The 21,390-nt window shown below is 34.9% G+C and overlaps 1 protein-coding gene across 4 annotated transcripts in view; it reads left to right on the top strand.

The window, feature by feature from the left end:
* The window catches only part of TRPS1 (transcriptional repressor GATA binding 1), a 241,136-nt gene that overhangs the window by 32,422 nt on the left and 187,324 nt on the right, over positions 1 to 21,390 (top strand). For 2 of the 4 annotated variants that reach the window (XM_081266196.1, XM_081266195.1), the window contains exon 2: positions 12,241 to 13,169. In XM_081266196.1, coding sequence (XP_081122322.1) covers positions 12,243 to 13,169 — 927 coding nt within the window. In that variant the 5' untranslated portion in view covers positions 12,241 to 12,242. Of the gene's footprint in view, positions 1 to 9,031; positions 9,190 to 12,240; positions 13,170 to 21,390 lie in introns of all 4 variants that reach the window. The other 2 variants (XM_081266194.1, XM_081266193.1) reach the window with 2 other exon arrangements.

Below are 21,390 nucleotides of genomic sequence, written 5' to 3'. Positions count from 1 at the left end.
TGTTGAAAATTTTTGTAGATAAATTTATATGTATAAATGTAGATTATTTATAGAAATTATTATATATTTAATACATATATTAAATCCCACATGATATTCATGTTTATAATATAAATACTCATGAAGACATATGAACTAATTTAGTGATTACAGTAACATTATAAATCATATAGAGACCAGGTTAATCTTGTAATGAACTTTCCTCTATGTAATCAGTCCACAGATACTTTTGATATGTGAAGTTATGTAGACATTTATAGAATCAAATCAAGCCAACATGGTTTTGATGCAGAGTTTCAAAAAGTAGATTTAATCATTCTTACTTGGATATTTATTGTATTTATTTACCGGTGTATTTATTGCTTTATGCCCATGGATCTAGGACCATCCTATTTGATTCTTTTATTTCAACCAATATAAAGTCAAAAATTAATGCTTTGAGTTCTTGTATGTCTTAGTCTTTTTTTTTTTTTTTTTTTTTTTTTTTTTGTAGATGAGACAACTTTTAGCCTTATCCTAGCATTATTCTCAGTGTCCATTTATTATGAAGAGACTCAGACCTTTCTGGAAGAGATAGACAATATGCAGAATTTTTTGAAGTGTGTTAACATTCATTCTCCAATAAGAACTTTTGAGAGTGCCTGCTGTCTCTGAGGCTAGTGTCTATGGGAGGGCCAGATTAGTGTCATCTGGCTTTTTAAAAACTTCCGTGACCTTTGCCCCAACACACTTCTATGTAACCCTACGTAGGAATATCACCATTGTAGCCTGCCACTGATAATGATGCAAATGTGTTCTGACTTCAGATGTATTGCCCTGGGGAAGGTCTTGAGATTCCTTGATGATGTGTAGGTATTTTCATATGTGAATTATTGCATATCAGTATTTTGTTTATATGAATGCATATAAAGAAAGGATAGATGTTAATGTTTTGAATTAACATTAACAGACTCAATAGTGATATTTTAAAGTCTGGTGGCATAGATCACAATGTAAACATAATTATGATGTGGCTGCCATGTGCCTTAAAAGGTGATGTGCATGCATTAAGTGCCACATGATTGTAGAGAAAGGTATTTTTTGTTTGTGATAATTGTAGACGGCTTTGTAGAAGTGAATCCATTTTAGAGACTTACATAGTTTGGTGATCTTATTGTTGTACTAAGTGTTATTAGGCAAATATAAAGTTTGGGATAACCTAGTTGTCCTTGTGAATGTTGGAAAGATCATGTATTACCTAATAGAAGTGGAGAGCCAAAGAAATACATCTGATGGTAGTATTTGCAAATCAACATAGATTGTGTTCTTTTGTAAGTTTCTTGAAGTGGTATTACTTAATATCTATGACTGTTGCTTCACAGTTGCTCATGAAAACACTGGAGAGCCGATGAAAATTGGATGGGAAACCAAGTGATCTATCACAGCTTTAGGCTCCTTTAGAACTAGTTTGTTTAATGGCTAGATCTGAGACTTCTCCGTGCCTCCACTGCCTCTTCTTTAACATGTGGATGATAATAGTATTTTACTCCAAAGATCATTAGTCAGAATCAAAATCAAATGAGATAATGTGCTCTTGGCACAGTGTCTAGCTCCTAGTAATAATAATATGATACATTTTTTTATTAACTATAATTTCAGGTCACAATCTATATCAACATTCTAGATCATGCATCTAAAAAAAGTCTCATTCTGTCTGTTGGTTTCTTTCAAATTCCGTTTGATTTTGAAGGAACTATTTGTGAAATACCTGAATCTAGGGGAGAAACTATGTATATTTGTCTTTACTCTGTTATGGCAGGTGTCCACAAGAAGATTGATGGGAAAAAATACTAATTGGGGTGCAGGTGGTGAAAATCTTTTCTAAAGGTATATGTATTTACATGTGTTTAGATATATTCTGAAAGTGAAAATTGACTAGATCACCTATTTAAAATACTTAACAAGTGAGCTAATTTCTTCCCTAAGTAATTCTGCAGTCTCAAACTTAAATATTAAATCGCCATTTTCTGTCTCACAGGTGAATATGCAAAGCAGGAGGTGTAGGGGCCCCAAAAAGACCTGTATGTGGGGTTAGTATCTTCGACTGGTCTCTCACTGTGAATAATCCTGAATATCTGGCTTTGAATTCAAAATTAATTTAAAATATATTCTTTGTTTCCTATTTGCTTCAGCATCTACTCAGCTTATTTTTATTTTATTTTACTCTAAAGATGTTATTTTACTTCTTTCTTTCCAGGTTTTGGCTTTAATTCTTGAGGATAATAGGAATATGTTCACAATAAAACAAAATCCCAAAGCCCATTCAGCTATGGGATCTGCCTGGCCTCTCAGGGAGCCCGGTTTGGACGCATGATTTTGTTCTTCTGCATCACCCAGCAGCACAAGCCACGTTAACATTAAGCTGTGCTAAGACAGGATGCAGTCCCACCCTGGGTCTGTACTAAATATGTGTTTACTGACTGAGGTCTTAGGTATAGAGGTTCTGTTATTATTTGTACATTTGAATCTGGGTAAAGACACTGATTACAATTTGGAGAAACAGGATTTATTAGTAACCAGCAATGATCATGGGAGCTTGATGTATTTTCTCGGATATCTGCAAACTTTTGGTAACTACCAATTGGAACTATAGGAACTGTAGATCTCTCAAGTCTTTCTTTAACACCTTTTCATATTCCATATTTCATGAAACTCCTGACCATATTTTGGTGTTCAACTTAATTTTAATCAGCTGAGACTTAAAGTATTGTAAAATAAGGAGACAAATTTAGACAGAAGGTTTTAGATTGGTCACTATAGTGGAACAGCATTGGAAACTATAACTAAAAACATGTTAGAGCTTCTTTATGGAGTGATAGCTGTATGAATTCTTTAGCTTAGAGCCAGCATTGCGCTTAAACCCACATATGTTTATGAGTACATAATTTGGACATCTGGGGTCTTGTACATAGATGTTTTATTCCCTTCTTAAAACTCAGTGTTCTATCTGTAATCCTCTGCCATTACACATTCTTTCAAAATGTTGATTCTAAATCTTTCATGATAAAACATACTGATCTTCTTTTAATGTTGATAACTATGCTGAAAAAAACCCAAAGCCAAAGCCAAAGCCAGAAAAAAAAAAAACCCTTCAAAACAGTCCATGTCAGAGTAAAATGTCTTAATTTTCTTTCCAAGTTAACGAAGGAATACTGTCTTCTTTGAAGATGTTACACACGCTTTAAAGTCTTGGTTATATTTCTTCCTTGAATGTGGCTGTCTTGGAGCAGCATCTCCCTCTGCATTCAGTGAAACATTAGTTTGGTGGGTAAGTGACATTATATGACATAAAGCTAAATGAGTTTGGAAAATTCCAATCCCAACTGAGCAGACTCTATCCTCTCCAATCCCTAGGACTTTTGTGAGCTGTAATTGAGATTGTATATTTTGGGCCTTTGGGAGGGGTCTAAATTATATAATTTCCTCCAAACTTAATTTGGTCTAGTAGCCTCCTTCCATTTATTTTTTAGAAGCCAATTTCATGGGAAGAACACAGAGAAATTTTTTGGATTTCCTGTCATATTTATTACAATATTAAAATCCCAGAGAGCTTACCTAAACTTGGGGTGAACATAGGCAGAATGTTCTGAAATAATGCTTTGACGAAAACAACATTTTTTTTTTAACTCCTGTTACCCCAATGAAGAATGGATTCTATATGTACTTTGTATTTTTCACACATAGAACTTCTCTCGTTCCAGAAGACTGGGAAAAGTGGTGTAGCCTGTAAAACATACATAAGTTATTTTTGAGTATAGGTTTTTTAGAAAGATAGTTTGCTTTGGAAAATTGTATTGCATTTAACAAAAAGAGAAAAATGATTCCTGTGTGTGTGTGTGTACCCTGTTTTCATCAGAAGTAAAAATGATGGTATGTGTGTTGAATTAAGCAGGTGGCAGTAAGTAGGTTATCCTTAGCATGTGTTTTACAGGGTGAAAGACATTTGTCAATACTGTTATTATTTTAAGTGGATATTTAAAAATTTATGCATAAAAAGATCCCTGGCCTCATAGAATACACACACACATACACACACACACACATACACACACACACACACACACATTCTGAATTTATTTCTAAATTACTTTTATTCCATGAACATGATAGCTGATTCCTGATGGTATTTGTGCTTGAGCTGTTGGATGCTCCTGAGGTACTATCCTTGAGCCACTAGTCCTCAGATGGGTGCAAGCCTTTTTAAACTACTTCCTATTGTGTGGTAAGGACAAGCATAGTGGTTTGTGAGTTACTTCCCAGTTTCATGAGGAAGAGCTGTTGCATATGATGGCGCAAACTTACTTCCCTTCATTTTGGAGGGGGGGAGAGATCTCTGTCATCTTTTTCTCTCTGTCTCTATATAAACACACACAGACACAGTACATGATCAATGTAAATTGTCCCTATGCCTTTTAATCTTGTATTCAGTTTTGCACTCTTACAACAAAACCTTGCTTAAAATACTTGGCTTACAAGTGCCATGAAATCAGTGATGTATGTTATCTTCATGGTGTGCAGCCATTAGTCATCATACTGTTTGTATAGGTGCATCAGTTTACCCAGTGAATTAGCACTGATTGGCACTGATTTTTTTTTAAATGGAAGAACTGAGACAGTTATTAGTTCCCCCTGATTGATGGATTGAGTAAGGGATTGAAGTTTTCTATTGAATGATAGATTGAAAAACAAACCAAACAACATGAATGCATAAAAATTATACTACCTTTTAATATACTATTTTTTTTTCACAAAATTCAAGGGAGAACTTTAATTAAAAGCATTTGTACAAACTTAAAAAGCACTGGCTTTTTAATTTTTTTTTAATCAATGAAAATCTAATTTTTGTATAATAAACTGTCAATTGATTTCATCACTGTCAAGATAAATAGATGCATTTATACTTTTCTGTGAGCTGATCTTTTTGAACAAAAGTGCTAAGTTTGACTCTTTGCCCAAAGACCTATTTGAAATATTTGAAGTTTAACAAAGAAGTAAGGGATGAGGTTGAGCGTGGCCCAAATGCAAATCAGATTGGTCTGTTTAAATCAACAGTTGTAGATGCTTATTTTTTTTTTCTTGAGAGAAAAAGAAAAAACTATTTTGTGGGGAAATACATGGTAATATTTTAAATTTGCTTAATGAAATTGTGATCTTATTCAAATCAGAGTTTTTAATACATTTGCCTCTCATTTAGAATGAAATGCAAAATAATTCCCCTTTCATTTTGATGCTCAATGATATATACTTACTCTGTTTTAGTTACTTAGTGAAATGATGCATGCTTCCTTTTTTTAAAAAAAATATTTTTTTTAGTTGTCAGTGGACCTTTATTTTATTTATTGATACATGGTGCTGAGAATTGAACCCAGTGCCTCACACATGCTAGGCAAGCGCTCTGCCACTGAGCCCCAGGCCAGCCCACATGCTTCATTTTTTCCAGATATATTCCATGGCGTCATTTTAGACTTCTAGTATAAAGTCTTTGAAGGAAAAGAGCTGTGATTTTCTTCTAAAAGTGAAATGGTTAATGAAATTCTTTCTCCAAGATATATATGGATCTAGGGAGACTTATTTTGGAAAATATGATATTATTAATTACCATAGTATCTCCTTTTACCTAGAAACTAGTGTATTTGAAATGAGATATTTAAAATATAGAGAACATAGTATGATGAAATAAAAGCCTAATAAAATGTGTTTGGGCCAGCATCAAAACTCTTTGAAATAGGATATCTAAATAGTGTGCATTTTATCTCAGAGTAGGTTTAGGTTAGCTCTAGTGTCCAGATGACTATTAATGGGCTTTGTGCTCTGAAGCATATGTTAATAGAAGCGATCATTTTGGATTAATTTGATGTGAATTAATAAGAGATTTATTTGATGGGAGTTGTTTGAAGGTGATGACATTTAAATCTCAACAGGATTTAAAATGTCCCAAAATACCTTTAAGGATTCAGGAACAGTCGATTCAGAGAGAACAAATTAAATAGAAATGGATAGCAAAGAACAGGATCTGACATTGGGTTTATGAAGTTTGATGCAGTTTACAAAAAAAGCGATCTACCATTGAAGTATTGCCCTGGAATCTGAAGAAATAGAAAACATTAAACTCCTTCAGCAATTCTTGGGTTTGTGAATTGGATAAACAATGTCTCTTGAATTTTATAGTTCACTTAAGCAATCTGATTTTGATCTGTATATATGGAGTAGACAGGATTCAAGTGTTTTTCCCCCAAACCAATGAGCAGACACATATGTTCTTTAAAAACTGAACTTTCTGTGTTGTTCATATGGAAGCTATCTAGTTTGCTATAGGCCTAAGAGTTGACCTTCCCTTTTATTTTGCTATCAATTGCTTAATTCTTTAAATTCTTTGTGGGGGACTTGTGATCAAAAGACACAATTTGCTCTTTTTTTTCCCCCTTTGTTGTTAATTTTTAAAATGAAAGCTACGTGAAATGTGTAATGAATAGCTCTGTACTCCTGGGCCGGTAATGTGGGCAGGCAGGGAAGAAAACTTATTTGGTAAGGAGAACACCATCATGACTTTTTTTTTTTTCCTTTTCATATTAAGCTTTGACTTCAAACACTTGAAAGTTTTATTATTTGAAGAAACAAAAAGAATGGATCATCTGGCGTTATACATTATGAAAATGAGAACTGCTGCCTATAATAAAGGTCATACGCAGCAGCAGGATTGAGACTGAGCTCAAATCACATAATCTTGTCCCCCTAATTTTTTAAGGTCTTATCTATACATTCTGAACACACACACACACATACACACACACACACACACACACACAAAGATATTTGGAAAGATATTTAAAAGTTTCCATTTTCTTTGAGAAAGAGAGGTTTCTTATAATCATTTTTTTTTTTTTTGCTTTTTAGTAATGTCTCGTAAATTAATGACAAGTAATGCAATTAAAGCCATCTTGCTTGATGTATTTAGCACACAGCTGATGCTGGATATATGCTTATTGAATGGATGAATGTTGAGTAAATGGCTGAGAGAATGGCACATGGCAGTGGGAGTTAGGCCTCCCTTAGTGGTTGGTAATTTAGAATTTTATTGTTAATCAGGCCAAAGTCTTTGAAGGTAAAACTAAAGTGTGATTGACTAAAACCAGTATAGGAGGAAGCTTAGAAAATCTGCTCTAATGCCCTCATTACATAGATAAGGACAGAGGCTCAGAGACTAGCAGGGGTTTACCCTTTATCAATCAGATCAGCAGGATGGATCACATCATCCAGAAACTGGACACATGATTTCCATACCATTAGGTATTCATTCTTTGTTTAAGGTCAAGAAACTATTAAAAACATAGAATTCACACTTCTTACTTTCAAGGAGTTTTTCATCCAATGGAAGTAAATCCTAGTTCTCACCTGCATTGAGTGGATGTGGGATCTGTTTCTTTTTAAATTTCTGTGATAGTTGATTTCTTTATTTGATTATCTATTGCAAGTTATTTGAAGTAGGGATATTTTATAAATGTATGTATGTGTAGATTCATATACGTACATACATATATTTATCTATATTTATATATATCTATTATATACTAATATGTATACAGATATGAAATATAATAGACTCATTAGTGGGTCAGTTCATGACGTCTAGATAACAATAGAAAACTCAGATCCCTTTTGTTGAGAAGCTGCCACATTGAGGAAATGATTCAGGCTCCAGATTTTTTTTTTTTTTTTGTACATACTTAAACACATTTTAATCAGTGAGATCGAGTAGTTAGTAGAAATGTATTTTAAACTCTAATGCTGATTATATCGACTGCATAAATCTAAGTGGTTCCATAACAGACAGTTGATTCTCCTATTGTTTTTTTAAATGATAGTAAAATCTATTTCTAGGAAAGCAAACTTTTTGATTGAAGTTTTAATTTAGAAGGAAAAACGGTGACCTGAGAGTAGATATTCATGATTTTTGCAGATGGAATGGCATATTCTCGGAATTAAAAATATAAGAGAGCCTTTTGGAGAAGTGAAACATATTTTAACTTGTTTGAGTGTCCTGGCAGTCATGTTAGATGGGCTGTTGAGGGAGCATGTGTTCAAGTGCTTGTGTAGGTGAGAATGGGGTGAATGTAGATGATGCTCTCTCTTCCCCAGAGAACAGGTTTTTATCTCACATTTCTGTATAGCACTTCCATGGGCGATCTGGAGCCTTATCGTTGTTCACACCCTCTTCTTCCAGTTCACTTTCAGCTCCAGTATCTAAAATGGCTGTTAATTAGTGGACCTATTCTAACTGGTATTTTGAACTTCAAATTTTTGAAGTTTGAACTTTTCTTTTTCTTTTTTTTTTTTGTTATATTCTACAGCATGACATTCTTTTTTTTCTGATTATGTCTTTTATTATTATTTTTTATTATTGGCTGTTCAAAACATTACAAAGCTCTTGACATATCATATTTCATATATTTGATTCAAGTGGGTTATGAACTCCCATTTTTACCCCTTATACAGATTGCAGTATCACATCGATTACACACTTGTAGTTTGAACAAGGTATTTTGCTGTGGAGTAGTGACAAAGTTTAAAATAGAATCCCAAATCTGATGACTAAGGTTCATTTTTGTGGTCATGTATTTTAATCACTTGAAAATTTTCCCTTTAAAAGCCATTGCTAGTATTTACAAATTAAGACCCTCCCTTCCCCATGTAGGTAAGTAACATAATCATTAGGGTTGAGGGGATTTTGAGGTCAAATAACTGCATCGACATCACAGTCTAATGTGAAAATGACTTCTTGTGCTTGTAATCTTTTCTATTATCTTCCTCCCCCTGCTGCTTTATTAAAACTCAGAGGAGGAAAGAATCCTGCTCAAGGTCTGCTCATGCTTTTATCAGATATTTTCCAAGTCGTCCATGGTGCTGGCATATTAATGTATTTTAGGTGTGATACATTAAAATACGTTTACATCATTTAGGAAGGAAATATTTTTTTTTTTGCTTTGTTTTGCAGATGTACAGATCAGCTCTCAAAATGTCTTCTGTGCCCTCCCAGCGTCTTCTAAGACAATTGCATTAGCTTCCTGCTAGTTGACTAATAGAATTAATAATTGTAAAAAGCACTCTAAAGCCACATGCCTTATGAAGTCAATGCTGGGTATGATTTTACAAGTATGTGATCTATTTTTTCAAGTGAAAATGTTAACTGGAAAAGTTCTTGGCACTCAGGAAAACATCGTGCAATCTGTTATTTGTCTTAGAGATAATAACTGGAGGGTGGCTACAGCCTTACGGTATCTAACTTATGACTTGCTAGGGGAGTTTCTTCCACTTAGAAGTATTGCAAATGTGCTTATATTTACATAATATGTCACTCTGAAAAATTATGATGATATAATTCCAGTAAAAATTATTTTTCTATAACTACTTCAAAGTATAGTCAAATAAATTAACCCCATTTTTTTTTTAAACAGCAACTGAAAAAAAGAAAAAAAACAACAAAAAAACCCAAAATCCATGCCCCTGCCCCCACAACACAAAAAAACCCAAGTGACCTTTCTGATACTTCTTTGAAGTTTTAGCAGTTTAACATTCTTTGCAATGTATATTATTAAGGGCTGCATTCAGCATAAGGAGTCAGTGAGTCACACACATTCTAAAGGTCTGTTCTTGGGTGAAAGAAGAAAATGAAATTTGGAAAGATGATAATTTAATTAAGTCATATTTTCTCTCAGGCTCTAAAGATGCTGGGTGACTAGTTTCTAAACTTTGGCCCATTGTATCTTTTCATGATTACAGTAAATCAGTGAGATCTAAAACTATTCTTTGTTCAGAAAAACAAGTTAATTTTTTCATTATTACCACATTGAGATCTATTCACTCTTAGTATTTTATCTTAGTTTCCTGGCTATTTACAAATGTTGCCATTTCTCCAGTTTTCTTGACATTAATATAGGGCCACAAACCATTTTCTCTTCATTTTGATGGAAGGATAACCGTAATGAATAATAATAATAATGATAATAATAATAATTATTATTATTATTATTTTGGCACAATTCTTCAGACATTATTCCTTCAATTTAGGGTTTTGGAATTCTAACTTTTTTTGTGTACCCTTATTCTTTTTATTTAGATGAGTCATTGCTAGATTTTAGTCATGTTAAGTAGAAAATGTTAAAATGCGAATGATATAGTAAGTATTAGCCGAAGAAGAAAAGATTATATAGTAGTAGTTACTGAAGAAATGGTGTGTAATGGTCTTCCATGTGTTGTTACAAGTTCCCAAGTTTGGTGCAGTCACTTCTTAGAGGAAAATAGAAGTCTCCTAAAACTTTATCATCAACACTTAAGACCTTGATGTGCAAACATTATAAATATAGCCAGCAAGTGTTTCCTTTAATATTCTGGCTTTTGCGTTTGTGTATGTGTGTGTAAGCACACTAGGAATGGAACCCAGGGCCTCATGCATGCCAGGCTAGTGCTCTAACACTGAGCTACAACCCAGCCCAGTGTTTCCTTTCATAATGAAGATTCCCTGGCTTTCTTAATTTTAGGCCTACTGGGTGACACCAAAGGGAGGAACACATCCTCTTTCTTCCCAGAGTAAGATGGTAGATTGGCATTGCCTCATGATGTCAGTTTCTCTTAAAGCTTCAGTCTTTATCCTATAATTTCCTTTTTGTTCCAAGAGAGAGAGTCCATGGATATTTGGTAAATGAAATTATTGATATATAAGAAGTATACTTTTTGAAATATAGTCATTTATTGATATTATTCACTAAAGTGAATTTTTACTTCATAAATGATTCCTTATATAGCTAGTGCATTATCCTTATTCAGTGATTCACTTTAGAAAAATTTAGTTTGACCAGCTTTTCAGAAGCACAGGTACACCCATCTATCCCAAGCCAGTGTGGTTACTTAGCACTCGTGAGAAACTATAGGTGAAAACGACTACACCATGTTATTAACTTGGATTTTCTCAGCACATTTTGGATAACAGTGGTGGAACTAACTCTGATAAATTGGTCCTCACAGCAGAGTTGGCTACTAGAAAAGGCTTGTTTTATTAGAAAGTCACAGGTGGAATTTCCCAAAAGACATTTGGGGTGATGGTGTAGATAGCACTTGATAGATTTTCAGCTGAGTACTTGAGGAACAGAGGCCTTGGAACTCCATCCACGACTTGCTTATGTTAGTGTATTCTTTACTTGACATGACACAATTTCTCATTTCTCTTTGATTTCTGAGTCATTAGACCCTTATAGAGGAATTTGTCATAGCATTCTAATCTTTAACTTACTCTCTAATACCACTAACTTGAAAGGCACAGTTGAGTGAACCTATAAAGGGAAATCCTAACAAATTGCTAAGATTTTGCCATTTTCAGTTACAAAACAGCAGTGTCATATGGTTCAGCCTATTGTTTTGCTTTGGTCACTTTGCAGTGTGCTGCTCATAATTGGTAGACCTGGTACGATTCCCCCAGGTGTGCATAGCAACCCAGGGCTTCCTTCACTTCCTCATCATGCTAGAGACAGTACTAGTGAAACCTGACCTGACCACTGTGATGCATGCTGGGTCCTCATTCTAACTTTCAGGAGAGCCCCAAATGTGCCTTAAGCATTTCTTTTCCCTTCTTTTTTGCAAGTAATGGGGGCAGTTTTCCTCTGTTTATAACTTGGCCGTTTCTGTCTTTGAGGATATTTTGGTTGAAACTGTATTTATGTCCTGGTTACACAGTGTAACAATATTAAATTCCAATTTATGATGTTTATATATACATATATATTTAACATATAAACATGCAATATGTATTCTATAAACATAAACATAAATGTTATATGTAATATATACTGTATAAATATGTAAGTGTGTGTATATATCATCGAGTATAACTGAAGAGAAAACTTGGGAAAAATATGTGGAAGAAAATAATAATAGGAAGGATAGTGCCAATAATAATAGTGAGTCCTTTAATATTTATAAAACTCTTTAAAATAATAAATAAGGCCAGTCTTTGTGACGAAAATAATTCGAGATGTAAATTGTTTGCTTTAGTCTCAAGTGTTTGCTATTTTTATGACTGATTTTCTCCTAGAGTATTTTATTATGTACCTTAGAAAACCTTGAATAGAATAAGAAAAATATTCTAGATTTGATTACATGTCTGAAACTTTCAGATAACTCAGTATCTGCTTCTTCCCTCTATTTTCACAGATATGGTCCGGAAAAAGAACCCCCCTCTGAGAAACGTTGCTAGTGAAGGCGAGGGCCAGACCCTGGAGCCGATAGGTACAGAAAGCAAGGTATCTGGAAAGAACAAAGAATTTTCTGCAGATCAGATGTCCGAAAATACGGATCAGAGTGATGCTGCAGAACTAAATAATAAGGAGGAACATAGCTTGCATGTCCAAGATCCGTCTTCTAGCAGTAAGAAGGACTTAAAAATCTCAGTCCTGAATGAGAAGGCTGGCTTCAATTATGAAAGCCCCAGTAAGGGAGGAAACCTTTCCTCCTTTCCACATGATGAGGTGACAGACAGAAATATGTTGGCTTTCTCATCTCCAGCTGCTGGGGGAGTCTGTGAGCCCTTGAAGTCTCCTCAGAGAGCAGAGGCAGATGACCCTCAAGATATGGCCTGCACCCCATCAGGGGACTCGTTGGAGACAAAGGAAGATCATAAGATGTCACCAAAGGCTACCGAGGAAACAGGGCAAGGGCAGAGTGGTCAAGCCAATTGTCAAGGCTTAAGCCCAGTCTCAGTGGCCTCAAAAAACCCACAAGTGCCTTCAGATGGGGGTGTAAGACCGAATAAATCCAAAACTGACTTACTGGTGAATGACAACCCAGACCTGGCACCTCTGTCTCCAGAGCTTCAGGACTTTAAATGCAATATCTGTGGGTATGGTTACTATGGCAACGACCCCACAGATCTGATTAAGCACTTCCGAAAGTATCACTTAGGACTGCATAACCGCACCAGGCAGGATGCTGAGCTGGACAGCAAAATCTTGGCCCTTCATAACATGGTGCAGTTCAGCCATTCCAAAGACTTCCAGAAGGTCAACCGTTCCGTACTTTCTGGTGTGCTGCAGGACATCAATTCTTCAAGGCCTGTTTTACTAAATGGGACCTATGATGTACAGGTTTGTGCTTTATGTTGTGACCTTCTTGTACAGGAAGAGTTATTAATAATGAAATGTGAATTCTCCTATGCATGTTAAAAGCAAGGTCCCAATACTAGGCTATCTCTCTAGATCCAGCTGAAGAGGTGCATGCCCTTCATAGCTACATCATCCCATAGTGTGTCAGAGTTGTTGTTATCCTCTCTCTCTTCATGGAAACATTCCCAACATTTCTATTAGGTCAGGAAAAGTCTTTGCATGGAATTAGCTAAGCTTCATATTTCTGAATATACTTCATGGTAATTGGATGTTTTCACAGTCTTACCTAAATGGCACTAATCTTTATGGTTGTACTTACTAATAATTCATGCCTTATCCTACTTTCAGATTATAAGGCCTCTGGGATAGTCTTTCCCAGAGAAGATCTTTCTTGTGTTTTGAATCAGGACTTGATTTTTCAGTTAGCCTGACTAGGTTTGGGTCCTATTGATGGTCATGGGGTACACTCCTGGAAATGAAAATTTGAAAATACCATTTTAAATTGATTAAAAAAAATCCATGTGATTGTAAGTAGTAGGGATACCAGTATAACCTTTATGTAGGCCAATAAAGCATTCCATTCTGAATTTAAGGAAAATGGTAATAACTTATGAAAGCATTTAGTAATGATTTAAATTTATACTTTTATTAAAACCAGAATACCTTTTTGATCTCCTTTTCTGTCTTTAGTTTATGGCATATGTGAATTCAAAAAAAATTGTTAGCATTTTCAATAGAATAAAATGTGGAACTAAATCTCAGAAAATGTGTTCATTTAACTTTTGCAGTTTTAGCATAGTCGAAACTCATGCTCCGCTAGAGAAAATGGTAGTGAGTTTTGTTTGTAGATTTTTGTTGATTTTTATTATATTATTAGGCCAGAGGATTTCAAAACATTAGGTTTCATATTAAACTTTTTTTTAGGAGTGGTTGATAGAAATTCCAGAGAACTAATGAGATCACATCACACTTACTTGACCTACTAAATCTCTTGAAATATCAGTCATTTTTATCAAGTTCATAGCCATAGCAGATCTCCCTTAGACCTCTCTATTGATCTAATGCCAATTAAGAAAGACAGGCAAAGGGTTACAAATAACAGGTAGTGAAAATATTTTGCAGTACTTGTAGAGAAAAATCAGAAGAGAAATTTCTGAGTCCTTTAAATGTCAGAATGGCAATCTTAATGCTTTAAGGGAGATATGAAGAAGAACTCTTAAAAAGTCAGTTTCATCTTTGGTAAAGCTCTCTAAAAATTCCATCTTACTTTGTGAATTTCCACAAATAGAATTATTTCTGTGGAGCAGCAAATTAAGCCAACATAGTTATTATGCATGAAAGCTACATGCTTTGAACTGCTGTCTTATTAAAGATCATTTCACTGTCTTATGTCAGATACACTCTGCTGTCAAACTATGATTGGAAAGCAAATACGTGTTTTAGATAAAAGGGTTGGAAGTGAATAATGTCAGTATGTGAAACGGTGTTTTATAATTAGCAAGTAATATGATGTTAATACCTGGATTTCCGGCAGGAGTTTCAGTTTGTTCACTCTGGGGATAACTTCTGAGGGAAGCTGATCTCGGCTGTCAGGAAGGCTCTAAAACGAAGATTACTAAGGCCTATAGTTTGGAAGAATTCAGAGTTTTAAACACACTTCCATTTCCCCCAAACAGTTATTTGTTAGGTTCTTAGTTATTTATAGTAAAGTTTATGTTTGGGTAGAACACTTTTTCCTGGGCAGTGATTTTAGAAATAAAACAGATGTGTGAGCTATCTGAGTTTGAGCTAATAGAACTAGAAATAAAACAGCTGATCCCAGACTGGGCTGTGTACTAAATCCTTGCAGCACACACAGTAAAGAAGACAAAAAGTAGCAGGAAAGAACATGCCAGAAGATAATCTTGTAAAGATCAATTTTCTTTTTCCAAACTAATGTTGCTAGAAATAGAAAAAGAGCAATCTGTGGAAAAAGTGGGTGATTATTGCAAAGAAATGATTGGATTTCAAAAGAAGTCCAAAGAAAGTTAACTTCAGTTTATGAAAAGAACACTAAATATACTGGTCGGTGAAGTGCTGAATTTGAACACTTTGCACCTACACCAGAATTGATGCAGAAACGTGTCTGAAGATAAGTAACTTATTAGTGAGTTTCTGTTGCCATGAATATTGAAAGCTTCTCTATGTGCATAAAACTCAATAAAAAAAGTACATCTGAAATTCCCCCCTTTTACCCCCCTTTCACGTGTTTGTGCTGCCAAAATACTTTTTGATAGGTTCTTTCTTTGGAACTTGGGAGATAAAATGCTGACTATAAAATTTATTTAATGCAGTGTTTTGATCAGACATATATATAGTAAGTGGATGACCTGTATGTATGTTGACCAAAAAAAAAAGATGTTTGTAAATATTACAGATGAATAATCATTTCATTTCAGGTATTATTTATATAGATCTATAATTTAAGCTAATTGAAGAAATACATGAACAATTCATTAATGTTTTTCAGTTGAACTCCCTTTTTAAAAATATCTTCAGAACAGTTGGTAGTTAATGATGGATTTATGGCATTTTAGGCCAAGGGGGCAAAAAAAGAACAGAAGCCAGAAGTAAAGGGCTTAAAGAACGCTGTGTCTTTGATCTATATTTTGGTTTGACATGGATGGTTTTAAATAATTTGAACCGACTTGAATGTCAATATGAGATATGTAATTGGGAAAAAAGAAGTAATTTAAATTAATCCTAGTATTTTAAAATTATAAATTCATAATTATAATGTTGAGAATAATTGAAACTTAGATAATATCTAATTGTCACTGATAAAATCCACCTCTGTGTAAATTGTATCACGAAAAACAGGTCAAATACAATTTGGTAAAAACAGTGTCAACAATATTTCTTTTGTACTGCATAGTAGAGGAGGATCCCACAGGATAAAGGAGGTCACCTGGAATAGCCATTGTAAAACCAGGACTCTTTGCTTGGTCTTTGGAATTCAATGTCTCCCCCATGCACCTTGAGATAGCATGCCCAGCCCTGACATCAAAAAAGGTGTTATTTCTTTACCAACAAAAGCAAGGAAGGATGCAGTAGCTAGCTGAGAGGTAATTGATTTGACCGGGATGATTGTTTCCCTATTTTTTTCACGTTCCCTCTGTGTTTATCAATTATTGTGCTTACATTTTAAAAATAATGAATATGGCACGATTGGTACACCCTTCATGTAATTTTTACTATCTGTATTCAGCCTTTGAGGCTCACATGTAGATGAATAATAGGACAAGAGATTGAGTTCTTAAAAAAGTAATTACAGCCTCTCTCTTTTTAATCTGCTTTATTATGCTTATATTTAAACCATCCCTGAATGGAGGCCTGCATTAACAACATGGACGCGCTGTTTCATTAGGGCTTAATGTGCTGTGCATTAGGGTGTTTGCATCATCTTTACAGGGGAGCTTTTAGCCCTCAGATCAGGTTATAAAAGTAGGAGGCCTGTCAAGTTGTGCTTCCCACGGGAAAGTGTTTACACTATCCCAAGTTGGTAAATGCTCATGGTGTATATGTTGCCTTTCTGTGTTTGTATACCTTCTCTAGCATTCTGAATTATTCAGGAGTCTAAGAAGGTAGTCACTGGATTGTAGCCATTACATTCATTTTGACCCTTCACGAAATTTTAAGGTTAATAGAAAATTGCCTTATTAACTTTACAGGGGCTACCTTGTATTTGAACTAGGAAAACTACATTTCTGTGTTATAATTTCTTTTTTTAAATCAGAGTTGCATAGCATAGCATGTCATGTTAAGAACAGGAAGAATAGATTTTTAGAGGTAGGCTCTTGTCCTTGTATTTTTAATATATTTAACTGTACGAGTTTTACAGATCCTTAACGTACAACACTACATTCATTTGAACAGGAGATTACAGTTAGGTTTGAAAAAAGAAAAAAAAATCAGGGAACATTAATCTCATTGTGGTTTATTTTGACTTGTCCTGAATTTTCCTTCCAAATATTTATTTTTTGCTTTGGAGTTTCCTTTGATCTGGAGTAGGAGGGAAGTTGTAGATCTTAGCAGGTTCTGTTTCTTTGTTTTTTTGAGTCGAGGACAATTGCACTTTAGAAAAACTGGTGAATGAGACTTTAATCAATTCAGACTGTCTATAGAGTGCAGAATGTTTGGCATAGAACCCATGCTTATTTTCAGGACTGTGTCTCTTTAACAAGTAATAAAGTGTGCAAAATAAAACATATGCTCACCCCAAGGCCATAAAGCAAAGCAAAGTTATGGCATTTACCAGGTTATTTTCATCAGTGGCGATGGCCGAGCTGGATAATGTAGCCACCCGGGAGGAGTAGTGGACCATCTTAACTAATCCCTTTACCTGCTCCACAGTTAAATCTCCCATTTAGCTTTATAATGAGAGTTGGTATGATAGATAGGAAGGTCTCTTAGATTTTTACTTTATTTGTTATCAGTTAAAGAACATGGATTGTTTTCTAGAATATCAGTGTTTTTCTCTAGGCAGAATGTTTAGAAGAAAAAAAAATCATGGCTATCAGTACAGCCAATCAAATTTAGCATTATTCAACTCTTAATAAAAGTTTTATCTCTCAAATGGCCTGTTCTGCTAACCATATCAAGTCAGCAGATTATTCAGTGCCTTTTATTTCTCGGGTCATTGTAATTACAGCATACTTGCAGCTGTTGGAAACACAGATACACAACTGGTGCGCCAACCCCAGGAAAGTTTGGAGAGAGAGCAAAAGGCAAAGAGCAGTTCCCTTTCATTTTCTGATTTCCTTTGTGGAGTTTAGTTCCGAGAATCATTAGACCATATAATTCTTCATCACTTGATTCCAGAGTTCCAAGCAAATGCAGTGTATTTTCAGAATATTCGACAAATGTTTAATTGAAAATCAAATGTAAAATTTATTTTTCACTTAGATACTTTTGATCCATATTTCGTTTATTTTTCACTTTACCTAATTAGAAATCGCGTATCTTCTATATATTTTCCAGTTTGGAGTTACATCAGATAATAGCTAACATTTATTAAGAGCCTTATATGCATATGTGGCTCTGAGATCTTTATGTGCCTTCATTAATTCATCTTCATAAAAACCTTGACATTGACACTATCTGTTTGTTTTTTAAAAAGAAGAAACACAAAGGCATAGAGGGATTGAAGTAACATGCCCAAGATCATGGAGTTGCACAAGCAGAGAAGATGAGGTGTAGACCAGGGTGGATAGGCTATAAACCAGGGAGCGTGGGTCCAGGAGCCTGTCTTAAGGACCCCTGTTATATACAGCCTTCCTGATTTGAGTCGAGGTTGCTGCAGGTAGAAAGCTGTTTGAAGCATATGCTGAATTACATGGAATGTGTGGGCATTTGTGATTTCTTTGAGGTCATCTGTTATCTAATCTGGATAGCATAATACTACCTTATTGGAATTTACTAGGCTTATAATTAAAATCACCAGAAAGAAAATTAAATGCGTTGATTGGTCTTTTAAAAATTGCTGTGATTAATTTTCACTGGTACTTTTACTACAAAAACTAGTCTCTGATAGAGTAAGGGGAAAATTTTAATTTATTCAATTGAAAATGCATTGTTTTACCCCCCAGTTAAGGGGCTTTTTATGCCTATGTGTAGTTTATTTCATATTCCCCTTATTTAGAGGACTTTGTTTTAGGTATTTTTGATCTATTAGATGATCTGAGAGTTGTTTTCTGCTCTTCTAGTTACTAGGCTCACTTTAGGTTTGTTTTTTTTTTTTTCTATGAAGATTAAGTGCCAAGAAGATGCACCCAGCTCCCATTTATGTTCTCCAAGGCTGTGTAATTAAGGTTTTATCCTCTGCCTATGTTAAGAGCAGGGATGGGTGTGGAGGCAGAGAGCAAACCAGGATGCCTTTAGAGTATCTAATTTCAGTGTGCTGCACACCCCCACTGTGCTTGGAGCTGTGTAATTTCACTGGGTTCTGAAAGTGAGATCAATGTGGGGATCAGTGAGGAGCTTGAGAATTCAAATAGTCCACCTGTCTACCTTTCTTCTTTCAAATTTAGATGACCTGTTGATGTTAGATTAAAGAACACCTGAATTCTTTCATGTGTCCAGTGACATATTTGGGAATCCTATAATAAATGATGGTTTGTTCTAAGACCTGTTTTTCCAGCTGATGGGTAGCTTTGCCTTGATATTCCGCTGCCACCTCAAAGTCAACATAGGTAAAAGTGAAGTTCCCCAAGACAACTTATATATGTGTGTGTGTACGTATTAGTTGTAGATGGACACTGCTTCTATTTTATTTATTTCTTTTTGTATGGTGCTGAGGATCGAACCCAGTGCCTCACACAGGCTAGATGAGCACTCTTCCACTGAGCTACAGTCAGCGCTCCCCCCCCCCCCCCAAACTTCTTTTGCCTCCTTTCTTCCATACTTCCACTTTAAATTCGGGCAGGCAGGAAGTCTTAGAGTTGCCCTGGATATCTTTCTGATGCTGTCCTTTGTTCTCTTACTATCATTCCTCGTGTTTATCAAGTCCTGATTTCTGTGGTTTTCTTTTTCTCTTTCTATTCTCTTTTCTTCTTCCTTTTCTCTCCTTTCTTTCCTTTGTCCCTCTTTTCATTCCTACTATCTTCTTCTTTATCCTTTTTTCTTTTTTAACTTTTTAAAAATCCTATCTATGGATCAATCTTCTTGCATTTTATAGGAAGTATAGGTCTATTTTAGAAAAAAAAAACTACCTATCATCTAATTATAATTGTATAATTAATTATAGTCCCTTCAGTAATACATTACTCTTCCAAATTCTTTATTCTTCAAGGGATAATAGTCAGGCCAGCCACATCTGTGTTACTACTTAGTGAGTACCATCACATAGCAAGATTTAATATTCAATGTTTCAGTAGTCAGCATTTCCTAAGAACAACTTGAATTATTTCTCTTTCATTTCTGCTTTTATTCATATTATTTCCTTTACCTGAGATGCCTTTCCATGATTGGTGTCAACTCATGTGTTCATGGGTCAGGTATTCCCTGCGTCAGTTGGGTTAGGTGCTTTTTTTTCTGTTTTCATAAACCCACTCTGTCTCTAATCCAGACACTGCCATTATCATCTGTTAATCTGGGCGCTTTTTGTGCTGTGTCATTTCGTTTTGAATTACTAGTGCTTGTAGGTAGTAAGGGTGTAGCGCAGAACCTTTCCCATGGAAGTGTGTTCCACATCATCAGGATCAGACTGTCTTCCTGTGGAGATCCTCTTTAGAACACAGTTCTAAAGTTCTTTAGAATGCAGTTCTTCTGGATCTTCGCTTGGGCCTCTGATAGCCAGTTGGAGGCAGGAGAGCTGGGCATGTACCATGCACCCAGCCTAATCCGCCTCGTGCTGCATTCTTTTTAGAATCTTTTCTCATAAATTGGCTTCCAGATTATTGAGACTGACTTTAGGATACATTGATATCTGATATCTGATAATACGTAATGATAGAGTAACTAGAGGTATACTGAGGAAAATGAGAAAACCATTTTAGGATAAACTGTTTTTTGCTGTAATCCATGAGAGCCAATTATAAAAATGTACATAACGAAAAATATGCAGCACTTTTCTTTTAAATGTGCTCCATGTATCACTTTAAATGACCTCTGATTGGTTGTCTTTTATAAATTTAAATGAGAAAGGTGTGTACTGGATCTATTATAGTGACGCTGCCAGGAATAGGCTGCCAGAATAAGCCATGAATGGCATAAGAATGAGTTGATTGCTATATAATTAGATTTGTTATTGAAATTTTTAAACATTTATTCTCCATCAAAAGTATATCACCAAAGCACACTCTAGTCTGGAATGTATTTTCGAAGCACTATACCTGAAAAAACATTCCTATGTGTATTACTAGATTAATTCTGATTATAGTTATTTTCAGCCAAGATCATGTAACAGATTTCTTCAAGTTATTTGAGAGTTCAATATTTGGAGTTTTTCTTTAACAACTTAGCTTTTTATTATTTATTTTTAGTACTTTGGGGATTTAATATAGGGCCATTTTGATACTGAACTATATCCCCAGCCATTTTTTATTTTTTATTTTGAGACAGGTTTTTGCCAAGTTACTAGAGCCTAACTAAGTTGCTGAGGTTGGCCTCGAACTTGCAATCCTCCTGCTTTAGACTCCTGAGTTGCTGGGATTACATAGCTTTT

This window comes from Spermophilus citellus (assembly GCF_964194105.1).
Source record: "Spermophilus citellus genome assembly, chromosome: 14".
NCBI lineage: Eukaryota > Metazoa > Chordata > Mammalia > Rodentia > Sciuridae > Spermophilus > Spermophilus citellus.
This window is presented reverse-complemented; position numbering and strand designations above follow the sequence as displayed.